General features: G+C 32.6%; 2 protein-coding genes across 2 annotated transcripts; both read right to left on the bottom strand.

The window, feature by feature from the left end:
• Positions 1 to 612: 612 nt before the first annotated feature.
• On the bottom strand, positions 613 to 6,309 carry LOC125837115 (protein ARV 2). The gene is made up of 11 exons (XM_049516259.1): positions 6,214 to 6,309; positions 5,882 to 6,028; positions 5,188 to 5,235; positions 4,988 to 5,077; positions 4,829 to 4,874; positions 3,979 to 4,061; positions 3,780 to 3,874; positions 3,065 to 3,131; positions 2,889 to 2,964; positions 1,102 to 1,304; positions 613 to 1,008 (listed from the first exon to the last, which is right to left on the bottom strand). Exons 2-10 carry the CDS (start codon positions 6,002 to 6,004, stop codon positions 1,192 to 1,194), a joined length of 741 nt encoding a protein of 246 aa, XP_049372216.1. The 5' UTR covers positions 6,005 to 6,028; positions 6,214 to 6,309; the 3' UTR covers positions 613 to 1,008; positions 1,102 to 1,191.
• A 2,148-nt stretch (positions 6,310 to 8,457) lies between these two features.
• Positions 8,458 to 16,634, bottom strand: LOC125837166 (acetolactate synthase small subunit 1, chloroplastic). Its single transcript, XM_049516308.1, has 12 exons — positions 16,321 to 16,634; positions 15,025 to 15,238; positions 14,218 to 14,301; positions 13,603 to 13,671; positions 13,239 to 13,322; positions 12,662 to 12,808; positions 11,439 to 11,525; positions 10,941 to 11,045; positions 10,725 to 10,847; positions 9,893 to 10,045; positions 9,153 to 9,218; positions 8,458 to 8,909 (listed from the first exon to the last, which is right to left on the bottom strand). Exons 1-12 carry the CDS (start codon positions 16,575 to 16,577, stop codon positions 8,826 to 8,828), a joined length of 1,473 nt encoding a protein of 490 aa, XP_049372265.1. The 5' UTR covers positions 16,578 to 16,634; the 3' UTR covers positions 8,458 to 8,825.
• Between the last annotated feature and the right edge of the window lie 7,596 nt (positions 16,635 to 24,230).

The following is a 24,230-nucleotide window of genomic DNA, read 5'->3' as shown; positions in this document are numbered from 1 at the left end:
TTGAGTCGAAGGTCTTTTGAAAACAACCTCTCTATCTTCTCGAGGTAGTGGTGAGGTCCGCATATATTGTATCCTTCCCAGATCCTACTTAGTAGGATTTCACTAGGTATGTTATTATTGTTGTATTCCAATTACTAGGGTTATATCGAATGAGAAACAAAGAAATTGGACACTGCTCTTCTTCTTGTTATAAGTGAATTGTTAGGCTTAGGGGGTTGTAATACCTGGTACTATAACGTTGGGATTATGTTATAATTAATAATATCAAGGTTAAATAATAATGAAACTATCTAGTGGAGCAGTCTTGCTTTTCAAGGGTTTAGACTTGTTGGTGTTTGTCATTGTTGTATTATTGAAACTCTTGGTATCGGAATATATCATCTATTGTCTATTATGTTTCGATTATCCTAATATTTTGTTGCTCTCGTTCCTTTCTTTGCATTATTCCATGATTAGTACATTGTTTTCTTCTTCTTTGTACTTAGATTTGTTGCACTTAAGTCAGGGGTCTTATGGAAACAACCTCTCTACCTCCACGAGGTACTGGTAAGGTTTGCATACACTCCGCACTCTGTGGACCACTTGTAGGATTTTACTGGGTAAAAGTAGTTGTTTCAACTCATTGAATCATCCTAAAAGATAATTAATTGTGGTAACAACAAAATAATAGTCCTAATACATGTTCTCCCGACTTAAAGTTAACCTACATTATAAAATGGACTGTTTTACAGAGAACATAAATATATTTCTATTGAAAACATGAAAAAATAGAACAACTAGTGTTATCATAGTAAGAGTACCAGTGCCCATCTCTCCATGTTTGATCGTAGGCATCTCCACGATCACCAGAGTCAAATTTTCCTATCTGAGAACACACCACCTTGCTTATTCTAGTACGTTGGACAAAGGACGGGTAGGAAATGTCAAAGACAAAAAGAAATGAGGAGCTTTCAGGATACCCAATTCTAATCAGACGGTTCTGAAGCAACACAGGATGAGATCTTCACCCTAAAACCAACATATCAACGACAATATATTAGATTCAAAAGTTGTTGAAGATCAACGTAGAGGACGTGATTTAAGTAACCTCTGTTGCATTACCTGAACCGTTTGGAGGTTTGAAGTTACTCTCAAGCCAATGTCAAGATGCAACCATTAAAAGAGTATGGATTTATGAACTCTGCTGAATGACTACCAAAGAACTAGCTTTTGATATGTTCCTAGACCTTGAGTAACAAGGAATTTCATGGCATGTGCAGCAAAGCAGATCCATATGCATCGAATCATGACCGCATCTGTGATCACTGGTTCACAATCGGGTAAAGTATGTCAACAACAACATACACAGTGTGATCCCACAAGTGGGCTCTGGAGAGGGTAAGGTAGATAGAGAGGTTGTCTCAAATAGACCCTCAGCTCAAAAGAAGTTTAATCAAAGCAGGATTGACAGATAAGAAATAATGACAACAAAATAACAAGATGAAGTGATGAACAGAGTAAAGAAGCATCAGGCAGTACGATAAAGTATGTCATCGAACACAAAATACAAAGTCTTCTGATAAAAAGTCCAGACCAATGCATGGAGAAGTCTGATAGCATGTTTTTGCTTCTTGTTTGCAAGGCAAGTATTTGATCTGATTCTATTTTTACATTACCATGGAAAGCTTGATGTACTAGAATTTCTTTCTACTTGTCCGCCCAACAGTTGAAAAACTATACCTATTAGAAGAGAGAGTTCCTCCGGAAGAGCGTCTTTTCTCAAGCCCTTGAAACCCCAATCGAAAGCTAAAAAAAATTCCGCCATAGGGTGTATATATAAAGCTTCTATGGGGGGAGAATGTTTTCTTTTTTTTTGGGTGGCAACAATTGGCACTTTCGGGACATGAGGAGGATTCAGAAGCAGGAAAAAAATAAGGTAGACTACACCAAGAAGCAACTATTAAAACCAAGATATGACCCATTAAATGCTATAGGAATATTAGTGATATCTAGGGATCAACCAACAGATAACAACTCTATTCATATAATTCAAAATGTTCAATATCTGAATAGGCATCAACCTAACTCAACAGTTACGGCAGTGCTAACATTATTTATCTTTGGATGGCCACATGTTTGGCACTGAGACAGCAATTTAACTCCTCGTCAATATTCAAACCCGTATTCACCACATTCTGGTTCCTTATTTTCCCCCCTTCATCTTCAACAATCCACACCGTACTGTATCCATGTGCACGGTTGTGCTTTATGTCCCGTCAAGGCTCACTGTAACTCACTCTGCTAATCTTTGTTATACTGATCAAAACCTCTAAATTCTTAGAAAAGCATGGAATTCTACCTCTAAGATGCCAATGTTAGTTTTTATATCAATCCAACTCCTGAGAGGAAGGATAAAACATCGACACCTCTAGGCTCTGATGATGAATCCTACCAACTAATACCTTCACACCCAAAGTCACAAAGCATATATTTTCATCTTTAAGCCTTCCAAAGGAACACAACCAATGACATTTAACTAGATCAAAGAAAAGTTACACCAGCAGGCAACTGAATGTCTAAACTAGCGGGCAGACCTGGCACACCAAACTTTCAAAATGTGGACAAATTAGCTTTGGCCTCGAAAAGTTAATGCCTGAGCCTACTCACTAATCCGCAACCCTGATGCATATTATATTAAAGAATAGCACCAAGAGAGTGCAGAGGATGAGTAGAACAACCATTTTAAATATGGATTAAACTTGAATGACCTAAGTTTTCACATTGGAGATGGAAACAGAAAGCTCTCATGGCAAAAGGTTAAATCCACTGTCAGGCGAATTTCATAAGCTGACAAATTGTCTAGTGCACATACTTCAAATTTCAAATTAACTTCGAAAAGAACTTCTTACCCAGTAATGCCAGTGCATTAGATGACAAGACAAACATTTTAATGATGAAAACAACTGAAGAGGGAAATTCCCACACCTGTAAATAAATAAAACATTAGTAGAAAAGTATTACTGTGAAACAAGAAAGTTTTCTAAGTAATTGATCCACTATGGACAAATGACAGCAAGGAACATACCATCATGGCAATAACAAAAATCTTGAAGTAACTCGAAACGAGGATCGAAAGCAATATATGCTTACACCTGTTGCCAAGTACACAATAATCATAATCAACTTCAACTCCAAAAATGTTTATGCTAACTCGATGTCTGAGGAAATCATTTAGACTAAAACGTCTTCTCACATGAGATGTTTTTTTTTTCAATTAAATTATTAGAGGTAATCATTGATCCTTAGTGACTCCAACTGTGCGAGCCAACCCGAAATAAAAGAAAGATAGAATTATCAATTCTCTACTCAGTAAGAAAGAGTGAATTCCAGTCTTGGATAGGTTTAGAAAAACTCAAGTGACACTAGAAACTCTAAAGCTCCGTAAAAACCTTTTTTTGAAATTGGTAACATGTTATATTCATCAGCTCCGTAGAAACCTTAGGCAATCCTTGTCTGCAGGGCTAACAAAATTGTTATACTTGAAATGGCTTTTAATCAGCAACTCACATAGATTGTAAAATATTTAGAGGTTCAGCACGTTGCTCATAGAATGGTTAAATCATACCCAACAGGAAGTTTTGTCTAGTACGTCATGTAGAATAATATGCAAGGGAAATGGTGTCAAACATTTTCGAACGTCCAAAAAGAGAAAAGGAACATTTATTTAGCGAAAGAGAGTATTAAACATCAAAACAAATATAAACTGAACTACTAAACTGCAAGATGAAGGAAAGCTTTACCTTGAATCTCCTATTTTTGCATTCAGAAACTTCCTTGTGCCAAATAGAATTATGCCAAGGAACACGAGATTCCCAAAGAAGACGCCCATGAGCACCTAACAACAGCAACCACCACTTTAAGCTTACAGCAAAGATCTAGATCGACAGGGGGAACGGATAGGCACTGAAATAGAACTAATACAAATTTCAAGGTGCATACCTTTCCACAAAGCCCCAGAAATGAGGCAAAGCTTGCAGGCAAACTCCTCTCATCTTGAGTTGTGCATACCGCCAACATTTGGTCTTTTCAAGTTAAGGCCATTAAACAATGCATGCTTAAAGGCTGCCCTCTTTAGGAACAGAGGGCTGCCGTTGAATTCTCTTCCACTGAACTGGAATTCGATTCTTTCAGTTCAATAAAGCTCAGTAGTTTAATACATCGTCCCGAGATTAAAATCACACACTCACAAGAAGAGAAAAGATAAGCACACTTATAATTGAAAATAAACAAACGTCATGTCAAGGAGAAAGACTTTAGAATTAAAATTTATACATCTGATGTGTAATTACAAATAGTTGGTTAGAGAAACTTACAAGAAATAGTTAATTCTTTAAATTATCATATGGTCACAACCTAACAAGAGGGGTAAACTAAACCATCAATAGGTATGCTACCAATGCAATACTAAAGGATTACATATTGCAATATCTGGTCCATGAAGAAAGAGTAACTTTCTATATATGGAAGGAAAGGAACAAAAGAGTTTTTGAAGGTCAGGCTAACAATACTCTGAAGATCAAATCTGTCCATCTATATCTTTGTTATCTAGTTGGATCAGGATGGATTTTGTAAATGAAGTAGAAACCTTATTGCAGTCTGTAGATAGCTTGCAATAGAGGGTTTCCGTTTTTCTTGTGTTTTGAACTTTTGGTGTACTCGAACACAATCTTTGTGCTATATCAATAATACTTAGCCTTTTCAAAAGAAAAGTTTGTAAAAATGTCGAAATACACAAAATATAGATAAACACTTGATATTGGTACATATAAACTGGAGACTAGAAGGATACAAGCATCTAAAATCAGGAAACCCAAAGATAATTTCCATAACAAGACCTGCATAAAAGAACAAAAAACAATCAAACGAGAAAAAGAGAACACAGTGGGTTTGTAATGCAATGTCTACATATACACAACAAATAATGAATTAGAAATACAGAATTAGGTACCTCATTATGCAAAGTCTCTCTCGAGAACCTATTGTAGAACAAGTGTCTGTAGGCTTTAATTTTATGCAAAATCAAGTCAATGACCAATATCTACATTCCAAACAAACAATTAGGAACTAAACCAAGAATGAAGTCTATACGTATAACTTGTGTTCTATCTCTCCCTTTTTCATTCCAAATTCATTTTTTGTATCAATTACCATAAGTTCACATTCAATGTACTCATCAGCAACTGCTTTGCAATTTCCCTGCATAAAGTTAAGCATCCAAATCAATGTTACAAAAAGCACTAGTATATATGGTCTGTATATTGGATATAAATTCCTACAGGCAGGAACAGGTCCAGCATGGTTCATGCAGGTTCACGGAACCCATTAGCTTTTGCTCAAACTCTATATATTGAAATATTCACACCGAATATCTAAAAATATTTTGACTATGAACCATTATAATCGTATATTAACTTGAAATCATTGTAAGAACCCATAAACAACCAATCCTAGATCCACCTCCGCCGCTGCCAACAGCTCGATCCCAGAAAAATAATACTCCATTCATTTCAAATTGTTCGTCTTACTTTCCTGACTGTTTCAAAAAGAAAAACTCTTTCTGTTTTTGATAACTCTTTAATTCTAACTTTCCACATGAAATGTTTAAAACTACAAGATTAATGAACATTTTGGTACATTTTATGTATCTTTAGTTTCACATATCACTTTTCACCTTGAAGTTAAAAACTACTTTTTTCGAATACTCACGATTTTCATGCCCAAACGCCCTTAAAACTAACATGATTCAAATGTATCAAGTCAAAACCATACAAACAAATTGAAACAGAATGAGTAAGAATTATATGCTGTTCATGAAATTATAAGGCAAGGAAAGAAAAAATACGCATTTCATGAGACGGATATTGCCAGGAGAGTACTGTATGTAAAGAGTTGTAACTGAGAATCCACACTGAACACATCTAAAGCTGATCTCCTTTTCACTTTCAGTTCCACATTTTATCACCATTTTGCACAAAAACTGAGCTCAATACTGTTAAAAAAAACAAAAAAATATATATAACAAAACATAAAAAAACTGTTCACTCACAAAAGCATTTGAATAGGTGATTTCAACAGCTAAACTTCTGATGATTTTTTAAAATCCAAATTTGCATATATGATGCTTTATCTCTCTAAAAAAAGTGTAAATTGTAGAGAGAGAAGAGCGGAATTTACATTTTCTGTCGTGATTAACTCCGATGACCGGCAACGGCGACCGATGGGGGCAGTGGGGATCTGGAGACCCAGAATTTTCCTTTTTCATTTTTTTTTTTATCTTTCAGGATTTTTCTTTAATAATTTCAATACTTTTTTTTAAAAGAAAGAGTCAGAAACGACATCGTTTGTTTCATTAATTTAGATCCTATTTAGTTTTGAAAACTACCTTCTTTATCACTTTTTCTTTGCTAAATACATATATTTGGCACATTTAGTAATTTACTCTGTACATATGTTAATAAAGATACATGTATCTAGTATAAAAAAATATATGAATATATTTATTAGTGTATCTGTGCATAAAGAGAGCGAAGGAGAGAGAAGAAAAATTGAAGTATTTGATAGAAAAAAAATACATATATCTAGTATCAAAATATACGTATGTAGTATTAAAAAATGTATTAATACATTTGTTTGAGTTGTGACTTACACCTTGTTTGGAGGGTTGTTACATGTTGTATTGTATTGTAGTTTTATTTAAATTTTATGTATCCTATCATTTAAATTCATTGATAAGTAATGATGAAAAGTATGATTTTATGTAATAATTGATCTAGTGTGATCGCATCGTTACCTTAATATTGAGATTAAGCCTTACCCAAATCAATTGTTATATAAATCGATTCTAACAATGTGATCACACCAAATCAATTGTGGTCATAGTCATTTCTTTAAATTTATTGTTAAGTAAGGATGAAAAGTGTCATTTAAACATATTGATCCTTGTCATAATAGGAAAATACAGAAGAAAAAAGTATGCCCCTTTGGAATTTGATTTTGTTTCTAAAAAGACTTCAGATTTTGTTGTCCTTCCACTAGGTTATGATAGCTAATTAAACGCAATCACCACCACAACAACATTACAACAACAATATACCCGTGAAATTTCATAAGTGAGGTCTGAAGAGAATAGAATATACGCAGATTCTTGTTGTTGACCTGAATGCGAAGTTTGCATTTAACGTTGAAATTCTTACGCTAAAAGGAAATATACTTTGAAATATCTTGTTGGTTTTCGTCGTATGTTTAAATTTCTTGGTTTTTGTATGGATTTTTTGGCATTTGTTCATGGATCATTTCAATGGGTTGGTTTGTCACTCTATTATATTATCGTTTTCATTTAGTATTTCAAATGAGGTATATAGAGAGATACTGTTGCTAGAGGAAATGTGGAATATACCAGACTCGGAGATTGATAACCGTGGTGTTTCAATATTGGAGGGAATGCTTTGCTTTTATCATTCATATTATGTTTTCCTAGAGGCAAATTCAAGTTGTGGGTAATGAAAGAGTATGGTGTCAGTGAATCTTGGACAATATCATTTTCAGTAGTAGCTGGTCCTTTCTATCGTCAACCAGCCATGCCGATTTATAGGTATGCGGATAATGAAGTGCTGCTACACTCCATTGATTATGATGATCATGTTTCTGGACATCTAGAGATTCATTTAAGTTAGTGCCTCAATGTCGTGCACTTAGGCAAGGAATAGTTTATACAGAGAGTTTGATCTCTCCAAAATCACTTATATATTTGCTTATGTATGATCAAGAGAAAACACTCTTTTATTTTATTGGATTCGAAGATCATGTAACAACTAACAACCTCTTATTATGATAAGATTATGTTGTTTGAGTTGAAGCCCCATCTCTTATTACCTATTATTGTTTCTTACCCAACTTCTTGGTGTATTGTTGGTTAGTTTTTGGGATTTTGTAAGCAAAATATACATCCCTCCTCCCGTCCTTTGTCTTTGTTTGACACTATTTACTTATTAGTCGTTCCAAAAAAGGATTACATGCCAAAACTTTATAGCCATATATATGTACGATATATTTAAGATCATAAATTTTAAAACTTTCATGTTATAACAAAACGTCTGTATCAAGTTAAACTATGACAAACGACGGAAGCAGTAGGAAGTCCACATCCTTTGTTGCATGTAAGTTTAGAACAATATGTCAACTAATTGAGTTTTCACTTGGAACCAATTTTTACACGCGCGCTACTTTGCACAGTCTTCGACACAAGAAAGGGGTGTTTTCTGTATTTCAACCTCTCTTGCTCTTGTATCACTTGTATTCATTCACTCTAATATATTGAGAAAAAGACAAGATGATTTGTTGACAATATAAAAGAGGCATTACTTATTGTGATGAAAACAACTTAACTGGATAAAGTAAAAAGACCATACATTGTCAGTGCATATAACTTAAACTTATGTATTAATATAATAACCTCCAGCTAATACACTCCACATAATTAGTTTACAACATTACTCAACTTCATTGGTTCTACTCCACAGTTTGGAGTTCTTACAGTTAAAATCCTGTGAATGCCTAAATAGTACAATTACACTCCCACTAGGAATAGTACACAAATGAACTCCTCATTTCTCAGACCAGAAAAGGTCAGCAAGAAAGAAACTCGACAACAACATACGCAGTGTAATCCCACAAGTAGGATATATGGGGAGGGTGATGTGTATGCAGCCTTACTCTACGGACCTACCAGTGTAGGTAGAGAGGTTGTTTCCGATATATTAAAATGCACTTGAAGAGTTTAACTAACACTATTGAGGAAGAGCATAACCCCGGAGGTATGTCGAGTCCACACCAGATTCTCGTACCAATGCTACCCGCCCTGTACGAGCCACCTACACCAAAAGAATGACAATGTGGACTAAAATGACAAAACTATCACATCGATAAGAACTACTACAATTATAGAAACACATGTGTCACTAGAATAAGAGAAGCACAACAATATTATTGGAGCTTTTAAATGCACACACTTCACCATGTCAACCTATATGTGTTGACAAAATGCAGGATATAACACTTTCAAGATACCAGCCTATACGAGTTGACAAGCCAAAATTCAGTTTGGGAAAACAAACCTCACAAATGCCATAAGGCTCCAGTAATCTTTGCAATGCCAACAGCTTGTTGAAGTCACCAGTCAACTGCAAAATGTACATGCAATCAACGAGAAGTCAATGGGGGATCTGGGGAAGACATGGCACAAGTATACATGAGCAGTCCTTTTCATTTATGATAAGGTTTCCCGTGAGAAGGAAAATTCAGATATATTCAGTCAGGTACAGCGGTTAGTAAGGGGTGTAATCCAACATCGTTTCCCAAAGAACTTGCTTTTGAATGTGTGTAAATAATACCTTTTACCAAAGCAATATGAATATATACATATATATATACACACACACACACAATAAACTGACACCGCTTGGAAAAATACAAAAACAACTATCATAGACCAGAAGTAAAGCCTTAAACTACAAAACTCCCAAACTTAAACCCATTTAAAAGCGGTATTGTGACAATAACCCACACTGCTTGAGCAAAATCCTGCTTACTCCCCACGCCACTGGCCAAGTATGTTAATAGTATGGCAATAACATGTGTGAATTAATGATTGGCTGAAGGAACAAATCGCTAGAGCGAACATGTAAATAAAGGGTCTAACGCAATCAAAAATAAGAAAGCTATCTTCTACAATATGTAAGCATACCAGTATACAACAAGTAACAACAAAAAGAGCTGAACACAGAAAGAAAGAAAAAAAGAGTTTCTTCTAATTTTCACCTCCAATTATACTTGACAAAAGTAAATAAAAAATCACCTCCAATGTTACTGTATGATCAGACACATCAACAGGTTTAGCACGGAAAATACTAGCAATATCAAGGACATCCCTCCTTGCTGCTGCATTGGCGGCTACTTTAATGAGCATTAGCTCCCGCTCAGCAAATGGTAAATGAGTTATATCTTGAACCTAAATTACAAGCACAACTGTATTATATGTATGATCTAACAACCCCAATGAACAAGATGTTAGTACATATATGAGAAAAGTGAAACTTTTTAGAGGGTAAAATTCTCATTCAAGATGAAAATTTTGTATCGATCTACAAGCTTTATTTTCTCATTGAGAAGGGTGGTTTTAACAACTATGACCTTAATGGTAAGGGAAAGGTGAAAGTGCAGTACTCGCTATCTTTTAAGTTTTAGAAAACCTACAATAGAGTTGTCAAAGTGCAACGGGTCTGAAAGATTAACAAGGCTAAGTGCACTGCTGGGAAGGTTGAGCACAAAAGACGCCAACTTTAAGAAATATAGTGGGAACTTTAAAAAACTAAGGCAAACGCTTATCAGATAATAGATCAACTTAAGGGAACAACAACAACATACCCAGTTTAATCCCACAAGTGGGGTTTGAGGAGGTTGGTGTGTACGGAGACCTTACCCATACCTTGGGAGATAGAGAGGTTGTTTCCGCTAGACCCTCGGCTTGGAAAAGTAAAGAAATCCCAAAAAATAGTAAAACTAGTTTGGACCCCTCTTCTACAAACTATATTGAGTTTTCGTGGTAGGTAAACTCATCCCCAAGCACCTAATCATCTCAAAATCAGCTTGTAGCTAGCCCATGAACATCTATCAACTTGTAAATTTACCTCATGAACATCTATCAACTTGTTAAATTGCTTGACCAATTTCCCTATAGTTTCATCAGTTCCAGGGACCACTGTGGTAATACGTGAAAGCCCCTCTGTCTCTGCAGGGCCTACAGCAAGACTCTGCAACATAATCATTGAAATTAAGCTCAGACGACAAAATCAAGAGGGAGAGAAATTATAGTGGAAGCAGCAAGAATCAGTGGAAAAAGCAACCTGAACATTATACCCTCGTCGAGATATAACACCACTTATCAAATTTAGGACCCCAGGAGCATTGTTGACAAGCATGCTTAATGTGTGTGATCGAATCCCAGACAACTGCAGTATCAAAATGATCATCGGATTTGCAGCATGTAGAGGGAACAAAGAGAACCACATTGGCAGAATGGCCTCCATAAGGTACTTTTATTAATAAAGAGTATAGTTCTTATCTTATCTAACAATGCACTTTGATTAATTAATACTTGGTTTAACAAAAAGGTCTGTCTTGGGAAAGTGAATTTAGAATATGGACTTTGAGAAAAGGATGTACACAGTTTTTCCGGCAGTCTTTCTCAATTATGGAAAGAAAAAATAAGCTTTCCATCTATTAGAAGGCTCAGTAGTTCACAGACTACTATATGTTCAACGCAGATATGGAGTAATATAGGTTTCTCCACAGAAGATACAGAAATAAAAAGATAGATCTTGAGAAGCAGATAGGGTCCTTACATCTCCATCATACAGATATCCCCAGTGGGCATCGAGAATTTGATTAACTGAGATTTCATCACTGGATTCCACAGGATAAACATCACCCTATATTCAAACAAAAAGAAGAAGATTTGCAACTTCGGATTAAATTGAACACCACAAGAAAATCAAAGAGAATTCTCACACCTGCACAGGTTTTAATTGGAGCATACATTGGAGCGAAAAAATAAATCCTAAAGTTTTTTTGGCTAAAACTGAATGCAAATTCACAGTATTGAGATTCAACACCTTAAACCATCATAAATAGAACCATAGACCATAAGAAATGTGAGCATAATATGAATTACATCAGCTTACACAGCTATGGACAATCATGAACTCTTTGTCTTGATAACTTAATCTTATAATAGATTATGGATGGCCTCCTGAAATCTAACAAGTACACTGAGACAAGTTTGACATTTGTTTTGACAAGATATCATGCCTTTGACATGAAAGAGAAATGTAGAATCAAGATTGAACTTCATTTATTAGCGACCAGCAAGTTAACTCTTATGATCTAAGAATCTAAGGCCTCTATATCCGCTATCAGCAAGGAGGAAGATGACAATAAGAAGCCCAGTTCATACCCACACTTTTGCCTCTAGGAATTTCTAGAGATTTTGAAGTAAAAGCTTAGATACTGATACAACCATTTTCTCTTTTTCCTTTTATCTATATCCTAGGAAGGAAACAGCATTCTCTCTATGCAAATTGATTCCTCTATATCACAAAGTTCAAATTTGTGAAACGGAAATGTGTATAGATAGCATAACTTTTTTCATATTTTCCTTTCTTGAAGGATTAGGATGACTACAGCATTCACATTGTACATATTGTTTCATTTACATCACAATTTTTTTATTTTACAGTTTACCAACTGGAAATACTATGTTTGGAAAGATTTCAAGAAGCTTAGTGTAGGTAATGACTTAAGACCAACAAGTAGTCCATGAATATCACATCCAAAGGGAAAAATAATGAGAAGTCGGGAATAGAAACAAGAAAAGAAATTCTTAATAAGCAAGTTAAATGAAATTAGACTCATAACATGTAGCAAGATACTACCAGTTTCCACAAGAAATTCAGCGACTCTCAAGCATGTCCACCTCCACAGAGGCTCAGTGTATATTATACAATCAGATACCAAAAATATGCATGACAATGAATTAAACCACGGGGAGTTTGAGAACATAATATACCCCTGGATCATTCCTGGCTCCATTGTCAATTGGTCGCCTTTTGTTGTTCAGGATACTGGGAAGTTTTTCTTCGAGATCTGGATAAGAAGCTGCAGAAAACCTCCAAAAAGGAGCATCCTCACCCATCTTTTCTCGTCTCAAAGCAATCTGTGGTGACAAAGATCAATACACAACAGCACCACGTCATCCCTAGTGCTTTCTTCCTTTTATCTTTAAAAATAAAGATAACTACTTGATTGCATAAAGTGGGTCAGCCAGTATAATAGAATCGAGGTATTATTGTAAGAAAACCCTTAATATTAGACATTTGAGACAACGTCTGATTAATAACAAATAAACTAAGAAATATGTGACTCCTCAAACTTTAGTCAGTTATCCAATTTATTATCCATTTATCAGAACCAAACCTTTTAGAGCACATACAACCTTGATCACTACAGCTGGTCAGCAAAAGTTACTGGCTTATATAAGGTAGAACTATGCGATCAGAGAACATGGTAACCAAAATCATCAAAACCATTTAGGCATATATGCCAAAATTAGAATATATCAGTCGTTTCAAACATGGAAAATGTACCTTCCCAGTTCGGGCTAGTTCGCTAATCCCAAACTTGCTTAAATTTCTCAGAACGGCAGCCATTTTCCCTGGATCACCAGTTACCTAAGCCAACCACAAGACAATAAATCTGTTTGTTATTTAAAAAAGCACAAGAACTTGATTGGCACTACAAAAATGAAATTATGCACATTGTACACACATCATATTAGTATATGCAAAGTTTTGTGAAAGAGATGAATCTAAGATCTTCAATAGTGTTGTGTGATTAAGTTGCTAAAACAATTAGTGATCAAGTACTAGCCATGCATCAGACCCCAAGGCAAGAGATATGTCTAAACACTTCAAATGACATGTAAAAGCTGGGAAAGAAGATTGAAGTCACCTCAATAGTCAGAAAGTGTTCTGATATATCCACAATTTTTCCTCTGAAGATGTCCACCAACCACATGATCTGAATATCAAAGTAAAACATAATGAGATAGTACATAGACTAAGACGATAAGAAAATAATGGCACGTCATAATCAATGACTTAAAACAATGTATACACTGTTCATTCTATATATGTTGTAACTGAAAGATGGGAAGGCTAAAGACCAAGGAACCTTAACAATTTTATACTGTGTGCACTCAAATTACTGCCTAAAAGGAAAGGACCTCGTTTTCTCGTTTACAATTGATCTTCATGGAATTAGATCCTTCTTTACTTAATAGAATTCCAGAACTTTTTAAAGAAAAAAATTATAGGAAAGAATTCCAGCTCTTTATTTCCCTATTTGATCAATTTCGTTAAACAGACTTAGAGGGATTATCTCATCCAAATAGAGGATTAATATGCTAACTGCAGTATGTCAGAGATTAAATTCGAATAAATGTACCCCCCGGCAACTTGGGGTTTAAAGATTAATCAATAGGGAGATTGTCCCAGCTCATTGATTTAGAAATATTTCTGATATAGAGCAAAGTTAAGCACGAAAAGCAAGAGGTGTCTTGTATACTTCAGCTTTTGTGGTTGCGTCTGCATTCAGTTTTATGAGCATCAATTCTCGTTCCACTTGTGGTTCTCTTGACAGATCCTCCACCTGAAACATCATACCAAATTAATTTGGTAAGTGTGATCTGTTTTATGACAACTGAATACAAGGTAGACATATACATAATTTTGTCTCACTGCAGAAGAATTTATTTAAGGATGTAACTCTTCTTCTTCTTCTTTTTTGAAGTGCAAAGATATTTAAGGTACTACTTTAACTAATCCATTGAGTCAATGAGAAAGGACATTGAAGAATTAGAAACCAATGATAATTACCAATTATTCTCACGTTTTGCATGTCAAGGCAAAGGAAAATTAAGTATGCAAGCCTACTGTTAACTTACAAATCAGAGCTTCCTCTACCAAACAGTTCAAAGAACTTCTGTTAATGATGATTGCCTACAAGTATAACAATCACAGATGCTTTTAAAAGAACAGGGGATCAATTGACAGCAATGTATAAACAGGTAATTGATATGTGTGTGAACAGTCATGCCATTGGCACAAACACACAACTGCAGACAGTAGATCCTGTAGAATTTATCAAATTGGCACCTTCCCATTAGAAAGACATCCTTAGAAACTAAGTTGCGTGGACTATTCACTTTCGATTCCGCATCGGTGTTAGATTCTCCAAAAATACACTACTTCTGACATGCATCCATTAACATTTTTGAAGAGTCAAAGCAAACATAGCTCGAAAACCCAGATAGAAAATTTTAAGAAGGTTAATAACGAAATACAGCCTGATATTTCAGAACATACGACTAACCTTCCAGACATTCACAAGCTTATTGAGCTGCTCTACAACTTGTTGCAAGACCTTCTCAGTTCCAGAGACCACTATGGTAAAAAGAGCTTTATCCTTGTTCAAACCAACAGCAAGTGACTCAATATTGTAACCCCTTCGAGCAAAAACTCCAGCAATTCTATTGATTATGCCACTTTCATCCCCAACAAATACTGAAATGGTGTGACTTTTCACCCTGGTAATATATAAACATTGAATTACAACTCCATGAGGCCAAGGTATTAAACAATTTCTATATTAACTCATGGTGACCATCAAAAAGTAAAGAAGGTTATTTCTTTGATAATTCTATCAAAATCTAAATAATATAGAAGACTAATTTTCCGAAATAACCAAATCTGGTCAATTGTACAACTAGAATGCAATTGATCCTGGACCTGTCATGCTATCCATTTGGCAGCCTTCTTCCACTTTGAATTAAGTTCAAAAAGAAAAAATAAGGGGGAAGGGAATACCCGATATAAAGGGTTGTAGAAGATTGATGTACAAAAAACTCATTATATATACAAAACCAGAGAAAGTTTCATCCTTTTATAAATCAGTTGGTTAAAAAGCTGATATTTTGACAAAGAAAATCTGATACTTCAGCAATATAGTAACACTTTTTACTGTTGGCTTAATTATTCCATTAGAATCACGAAACTGGGTCAAAAAGTTCAATCAACCAAGAAAGCTGTTATTTTATACATGGAACAACATCAAATGGATTCGTGCAATTAGATAAGGAGATAGAAAAGCCAAAATAATTGGAATCTTGTGTACTTTACTAATCAAAATGAAAAAAAAAAAAAACATACTCCACAAAACCAGTGTCACCATCAAAACAATTATAAACTAGTTTAATTCAAATGTTCCTATGGACAACCCCTAATATAATAGATACATGGAGACAAACTTCGAATTGACAAGCGAAACAAAAAACACCTTAATGATTTCAAAATAACCACTTTCATTAATCAATTGCTATTTGCTAGAACACAAATTTCTCCAAGGAAACTTAGAAGGAATTGAAATAGAACCATATTTCCTAATGAAAAATGATTCGATACAGAGCAAGGAACAAGCTTTTGAAAGCAAATAATGTCATTCGTTGCCCTATTCTAGTTGTACCTTAACCCAAACTACCTCCAATTTTCTCTTATCAAGCTCCAAACAACTCATCAATCATAAAATAACCAATATCCAAACAGACGCTCCAAACGAACTTAAACTTCAAATGCATCTAATAATGACAAAATATGCTTATTTGTTACTCACCGAGAGCTAGAAGGCGAAGGAGGAGTTAATGGAGCTGTACGTGTAACAGAAACAGCGCCATTATCAGTACTACCACTTCCATTACTGCTCGCTATAACATTTACCGGTGAAAACTGTTTAAAACCGAAATTGAAATTCCGGCTACCGGTTCTTCCCGGCGAAGCTGGTTTAATCAATGCTGGTAACAAACTCTTCTTCCTCAGCCCTGTCAATGGAATTTTCGACACCGCCGCTGTCGCCGTCGCCGTCGCCGCCATGGCTGTTTTGGTTAAAAGTTAGCTGGAGATACAGAGTGAGTGAAAAGGTGGATTAGTGATTGGATTTAACAATTTCCGATTCTATTTATATCACATGCTAATTAAAACAGTGACATGGGTTTATCTAATGTCACAGTGAGTTCACTGAAACTGAAAAAGTCACCGAGAATCTAAAGCTGCCACGTATCAGGAATTTTAGGTAAGAGCGGGTGATTTTAAGAGCCCGTTTGGAATGACTTTTAGCTTATACTCCTTCTCTTCCGTCCACTTTTAATTGTCATATTACGTTTTTTGACTTATTAATTTTCAATGTTAAATTAAATTACATTTGTTTGATATTTTAAATAAACATTTAGGTATTCAAAAACTATACGAAAAGTTCTATAAATTACAATTTTTTGTATATCAATATGATGAACAATACATCATAAAATGTTAGTCAAAGTTTTTATAGTTTGATTATAGGGATAAGGGTCTGAAAAATACCGCAACTTTGGTCGAATTTGCTGTTGTGATACTAAACTTTCATGAGGACCTATTACCTCCCTAGACTATTTAATACCGTATTTTAAACATATATATTTGCCTACGTGGACATAAAAAATAATGCAAAATTATAAATAGTAGTGTGTCCACGTGGGCACATATATACCTTTAAAATATACTATTAAATAGTTCAGGGGTAAAAAAATACTATATTAAATAGTCTAGGGAGGTAATAGGTCCTTATGAAAGTTTAGTATCGCAACAGCAAATCCGACCAAAGTTGGGGTATTTTTCAGACTATTATCCCTTGATTTAAAAAAAAATTATGACAATTAAAAGTGGACGGAGAAATAATTAGAAATTTTAATTTATATTTCTGACTTTTGACTTATTTTTGTTATTGTAACTTTACAATTGATGTTTATAGCACTTCAAAACTATGTAAAAGCTATTTTAATTTAAAAGCACATGAAATTAATCAATCTGACTCTAAGTTAGGAAAATTGAAGCTACCACGTTTGGAGATATTAGAATAAGAGAAAATTTAATAAATAACATATTTAAGAGTGAATATTATTAGTCTCAACTATACTTTCAAATATAATATGAATAATAATATAATATGATATTGTTGTTAAGCATGGCCCTTTTTAAAAAGTAAAGAAATACAAAATAATTCATTTTAATTTATTATTTTTTAAAGTAACTCATTTTATAATTCAAAAAACACAGCTCATTTTTGTTATTTTAATTTTAAAGTAGGTGCTTATAGCATTTCAGAACTACGTAAAAGCTATTATAATTTTAAAGCATCTGAAATAAATTAATTCGACTCTAAGTTAGGAAAATTGGGGCTACCACGCTTGGTGGTATTAGAATAATAATAGTACTAATATAATATGATATTGATATTAAGCATGGCCTTTTTTAAAGTAAAGAAATACAAAACAACTCATTTTAATTTGTTAAACAAAAGTACTCACTTTATAATTTAAAAAAAAAACATAGTTTATTATATCAGATCCATACTCAAAAGCACCAAAATCGAATCGAAAGGAATCAATTTTATAAAAAAATCATATCAAATTAATAATCTACATATCACTTATTTGCACGTTATAATCTTTATAATATCATTGTTCAAACCAAACAACCCCTTATTGTAGGGGGAGGCAATGCTATGGTAGTATAAGAACAAGAATTTAATTTATTTTTTTTGGTAGTAGACAATATTTCCTCCGTTTATTTTTACTTATCACTTATTTTTAAAATAAATTTTCATTTATTATCCATTTTCGTAATTTGAGATGTTGGAGACTCTAGAGTTGTGCTGGATACGAGAGGCGAGATGATTTTTACGACAATATTTTCATGATATTTTAGGCAGCCAAATAAATGATAAAAAAATCTATTAGTATTATTTAATAGTAATAATATTATTATATTGTAATTATCCTTGACAGTAGTGATATGTCTGTTTATATTTGTAACTTTAGCTAGCAAAAGGATTAAAATCATTCTCTTTGCTTAATTAAAGGTTAAATAGGGAAATCAAATATTGCAGGGACTAAAATTATAATAAAACCATAACACAAGGATGAAAATAAAAAAATTTCCCTGATTAATAAGGGATATATTGATAAATATGTATATATAGAAGGGATATTTTAGTATTTTAAAAAATAATTTTCTGGTTCTGTTTTTGTTAAACAACATAAATTTTTAGTTTATTTCCAACAATAGAAATATTGTTTCTAATTCTATTTAAAAGCAGTTTTAAGGATTTATCAAACATTTGATTTTAAAAAAAAAAACACGTTTGACCTCTCAACAACAATGTCAAATAGGCTTTTGGGAATTTTAATTTCTGACCTTTGACTAATTTTTGTTATTTTAACTTTAATATATATTTATAGCACTTCAAAACTACGTAAAAACTATTTTAACTTAAAAACACCCGAAACAAATCAATCCGACTCTAAGTTTGGAAAAATTAAGACTACCATGGTTGGTGATGTCAGAATAGTACTAATATAATATGATATTGATATTAAGCATGGCCCATTTTTTTAAAGTAAGGAAATACAAAACAACTCATTTTAAATTTTTTAAACAAAAGTAACTCATTTTATAATTCAAAAAACATTGTTTATTAAATCAGATCCATACTGAAGAATGCCAAAATCAAATCGAAACGAATCAATTTTTTAAAAAATCATATTAAATTAATAATCTACAAATCATTAATTTGCACGTTATAATTTTTCAAACCAAACAACCCCTTATTGTAGGGGGAGGCAATGCTATGATATTTAATTATTATTTTTTTGGCAGCAGATTAAATAAAGGCAAATTAATTGTCTTATATGCGGTACTTTCAACAACAAATTGGAAAAAACAAGTCTGTATAAATTAAATTTTGAGAGTTAATTAATTTTTTTTATATATATTTTTAATTTTTTTTAAATTGTTAATCATAATAGTTTTTATATATATACTTTTTATTTAAAAAATTTAATTTTTAAAATTACGACTAAATTTTAAAAAATTAAATTTGGAAATTAAATGTCACGTAAATTAGAATTAGGAGATAGGGAGTGAAAGCCGACAGACATTTATTGAAAGTGATGAGATGCTTCTTGAGGTGCTCGTAATAAATAGGAGTATTTAATTGTGGAAATTAAAAATGTATCATATTTTATGTTTGCTTTAACTTTTGCACATAAATTAGGGAAAAAGTCATGCTAATACCCTTAATTTTGTCATTTGGAGCTGATATATTCATTGCTATGAAAGTGATTTATATGTACCTTTATTACTATACAAACAACTCACATATACCTGTACCGTTACAAAATCAGTTCACATATACCCTTCATTTAACAGAAGTGAACAAATTAGTTTTAAATTAATATTTTTAATTTTTAATTTAAAAAAAAACATGTAGGGGTATATATGATCCTTTTAGCAAAGTTCAAGGTATGTTTTAATCTTTTTCATACATAAATTATTTTTTGACTTCTTTGATTATTATTGTTTGAGTTTCTTATTTTTATTTTATTTTTTCTTTCATTCCTTAGTGTAAAGAAAAAAAGTTAAAACTAATTTTTTTTAGGGCTAGATTATAATTTAAGACCATTTTTTCGGCTATATTGTGATTTAGTTTTTGTATTTGAAAAAAAAAATTGGGTCATCTATAATAAATTTTACAAGAAAATTAGTGAAACGACATAAATAAACTTGACCATCAAAATAATAAATTTAAATTAGTCATTGAAACAAAAAAAGTCAAAAAAATATGTGTGAGGAGGATTAAATATACCCATATGGGATTATATTTTTGAACAAAATATTTTTATGAATTAAAATTATTTTTTTCACTTCCGTTAGAGGAAAAGAGTATATGTGAGTCATTTGTATAACAATAGGGGTATATATAAGTCACTTTCATAACGATGGTATATCAGTTCTAAATGACAAAAATTAGGGGTAGATCAAACCCTTTTCCCTATGAACTAAAAACATTGAGCAATTGACGATAAATTTGAAAAATGGAAAAGGATTTGATTTTTTTTAATGATAAAGGAAACTTGCAATTGCTATTTTTTTGGGTGCATATAAAGTAAAAGACTTGATATATGCATCAACTTTATGATTTAAAGCTAATATATTTCTCGTTATAAAAGTGACTCTCATATATCTTCACTACTATAAAAGTAGCTCATATAATATATTTGATTCAAAGAATATCAACGTCAATTATAAATTATTTTTTAATGATCACAAATAAACATACTTTGTTCAAATAATATATATGTCAATAAAAATTTATTTTTTAATAAACCCTAAATCTCACCTGAAAAATTCTTATTGCAACTTTAAGACGAGAGCTTGGGTAATAGCTAGTGATTATAATGACTGATTATTATAATTAAAAATGGTGTTTGAAGTAATAATTAGTGATGAACAATTTCAGTTGATAGTAATGGTTAATAATCACTGGTTATGTAATTATAGAAATAGTTTGTGATGTGCGTACTGATCTTTATGGTGATTATAAATTGTGATTAATGTTAATTATATTCCGTATAAATGGTGACTACTAATAGTGATGATTGGATATGATGGTTGATGTCGATTATGCTCGTGAATGTAGGTGTGAAAAGCAATTGACTTGACCATAGTGGTTATTTTAAATGCTCTAGTGCTAAAATTGGCCTTCTTCATTATTATTGTTCTTGATAACATTTACCCCACATGCATGTACAAGTTCAAAAAGTTTTTTTAAAATAATAATAAAGTGTATTATTCTAAATCTTGGATTATCTTTGAGAATTGACAACTGAAAATGACCCAATATCAGCATGAACTAAATGTTTTTATGCTGAATATACATTGATATTGATAATATCTTGATTTATTTAGATATTTAAATGAAGTGCTTGAATAATTAAACATATATGTAGCTTGTTTGGACAAGCGTTGTAAAGGTTATATATAAGTATTTTTTAAAAGAGAAAAGGCATAAAGTCACTATTGAAGTTGTTTCGAAATTGTTTGTTTCCTATTACCCCCACAAAAGTTTTGAATATCTTTGTAAAAGGGTCATTTTGACCCATTCCCTCACCATGAACAACGCGTGTGATGCTCACGCTAGTTTCAATCTGACCTGATTCATTTCAAAAATAGAAACGTCGTCTTCATCTTTTGTTATTTCTCATCTTTTAGAGTCTCTTCGTTTCCCAGGTCAAACGATTGTGGTGATCATCTTCCTTTTTTATGTTTCTTGGTCAAAATTCTTGGAAGAACAAGGAATTGAAGGCCTAACAGGTTAGAACGGTTAGTGATTGTGTTCTAGGTTAGGGTTTTGTGTTATCGACTTAGTGCGACTGTTAGTGATTGTGTTCTTAGTTAGGATTTCATGTTATTGACTTAGTGTGACTGTTAGTGATTGTGTTGAACTATAAGAAAAATATTTCATCCATTTCAATTTACCTGACCTTATTTTAATTGTGAGATTCAAACAAGTTTTCATATCCGTAACCTTCTCAATTGAAAAATGTATGAAGTTTTACGATTTATTGAAGATAATGTGTACAATTAAATCATGCAATATATTTTAAACGATTAACTTATCTACACAATGGACATTTAATTAGAACATGCATAATTTTTTTCAAATTGTTAAGATAAAAATGTCTAATAAAAATACTTAATTATCTTTTCATATACTCAATCAAAACAAATTATAATTTGAGCATATGATACTAAAAGTTTACTGATAAATTTAAGAAAACCGATATATTAAGTCATATTTTTTACATTTATAATTGAAAATTAACTTTAGTTCAATTAAGATTCAAATATGCATATAAGATATATGTAGTAAAATTTTAAATGATTAACATTCTTACTTTTATCGAGTGCAAGAAAAATATGACATAACGTGATAACAATTAATTCCAAGTCTTGATAATTATTTTTTGTGCTAAAAAAAAAAGTAAGGGTGTCAAGTAGACAAATTAGGCTAATTTTAAATACCACTTTTTCCCAAGTATTTTAATTCAAGGGACAGGGATCATGTGGTTATTTTTAATTCTCTTGTCATGTTGGTCTTCTTCATAATTATTCTTGCCACATACATCCACTAGTTCATACAAAGTATTTGTCAAGTGATTAAATGTGGTCATAGAATCACCGAGGATTGTGGTTGAGTAATAAGTACTCATTCATTTTTAATTGGATATCTCAAGTTTGAGTCTCCTTGAATACAATATCGCCTTTGCTATGGAGTATTTTACCCTCATTATGAGATTTTCCAACTTAATAATGAATTGAAATTTTGAAAACTCTAATACCACAAAATAACATGTGAAAAGGTAAAATATTTTTGCTACAATTTTCCATTTTATAAACCAAAACACAGTTTATCAATAAACATTCTAGTTCCAGAGACACTAACAAGTGACACAAATATATATATATATATATATATATATATATATATATAATAACCTATTTAGATTGACTTATTTTATTTTAGATGATTTTAATTTAATTTATTTTTTTAAGTATTTATGTAGTATTTGAGTAAGATCAACAATTGTTGTTTAAGCACTTGTTTTTAAGCTCAAACAACAGAATAACCAAAGGCCATAAATTAAAAATGAGCCAACAACACAAATCTCATTAGTTTAGGACCTAATTACATGCCTTCACTTTAGTTTTTGAAATCACCTTTCGTACCACATTTACTTCGCCAGATACATACATCTATTACACTCAAATATATGTATCTTGAATATATGCGAGTCAAATTAGGTGTAATTTGTTTCAAATACACTCTATCCAAGCGTGATTTGCATGTATACACTAACTCTATCTCACACTACTTCTCTCCTCTCTCTTTCTTTCGTCTCTCCTTTCTCACTCGTCTCTCTCCCTTTCTCCTCTCTCACTCCCCCCCCCCCCCCATGTATCTCTATTCCATAAAGTATATGGTATCTCATATATATGTATCTAGTGTGATTCACATGTATTTGCAGTACACAGACTCTCTCAGTCGATTCTCTCCCTATGTATCTGCATTTCAGAATGTATTTGATATCAATGATACATGTATCTGACTTGAAATATGAAAGAGTGGTGTATCTTACTTGAAATCTAGTATGAAATTATTAGTTAGCGAGATAACATGTAATTTAAAAAAATTATAGAGTGGATTAATAATTATGACATGAATGTTTGTATAATTAGGTAGTTTTTCCATTAAAAGTCCTAACTTATCACTTGGAAATCACAAGCAATAAGTCCATTTAAGTGTATATTTGGTATGGAGGAAAACACTTTCTTGATTTTGTTTTCTTATTTCCTATGTTTGGTTGGACAAAACTTCTAGAATACATTTTCTCTAAGAAAATAAATTGCTTAAATGAGGAGAATGGCTTTCTTGGTAGATGTAGGGAAAACAAGTTGTATAAATGACATTATATGTATATTGTATCCTCCCCACCCATCCAACGCCCCCAACCTCTACCCTTGACCATCTCAGATCCACCACCCCAAGGTTCCTCTCTTCACCTCCTTCCACCCCAATAGCGTTTTGCTAGATTTCATATATATACTTTTTACATAATGTTTTTTCACTAACTTACCAAACACTAGAAA

This window comes from Solanum verrucosum, unplaced genomic scaffold (assembly GCF_900185275.1).
Source record: "Solanum verrucosum unplaced genomic scaffold, falcon-dt-bn FXZP01000165.1, whole genome shotgun sequence".
NCBI lineage: Eukaryota > Viridiplantae > Streptophyta > Magnoliopsida > Solanales > Solanaceae > Solanum > Solanum verrucosum.
The sequence above is the reverse complement of the archived record's forward strand: the minus strand, read 5'-3'. Positions and strand labels throughout refer to the sequence as shown.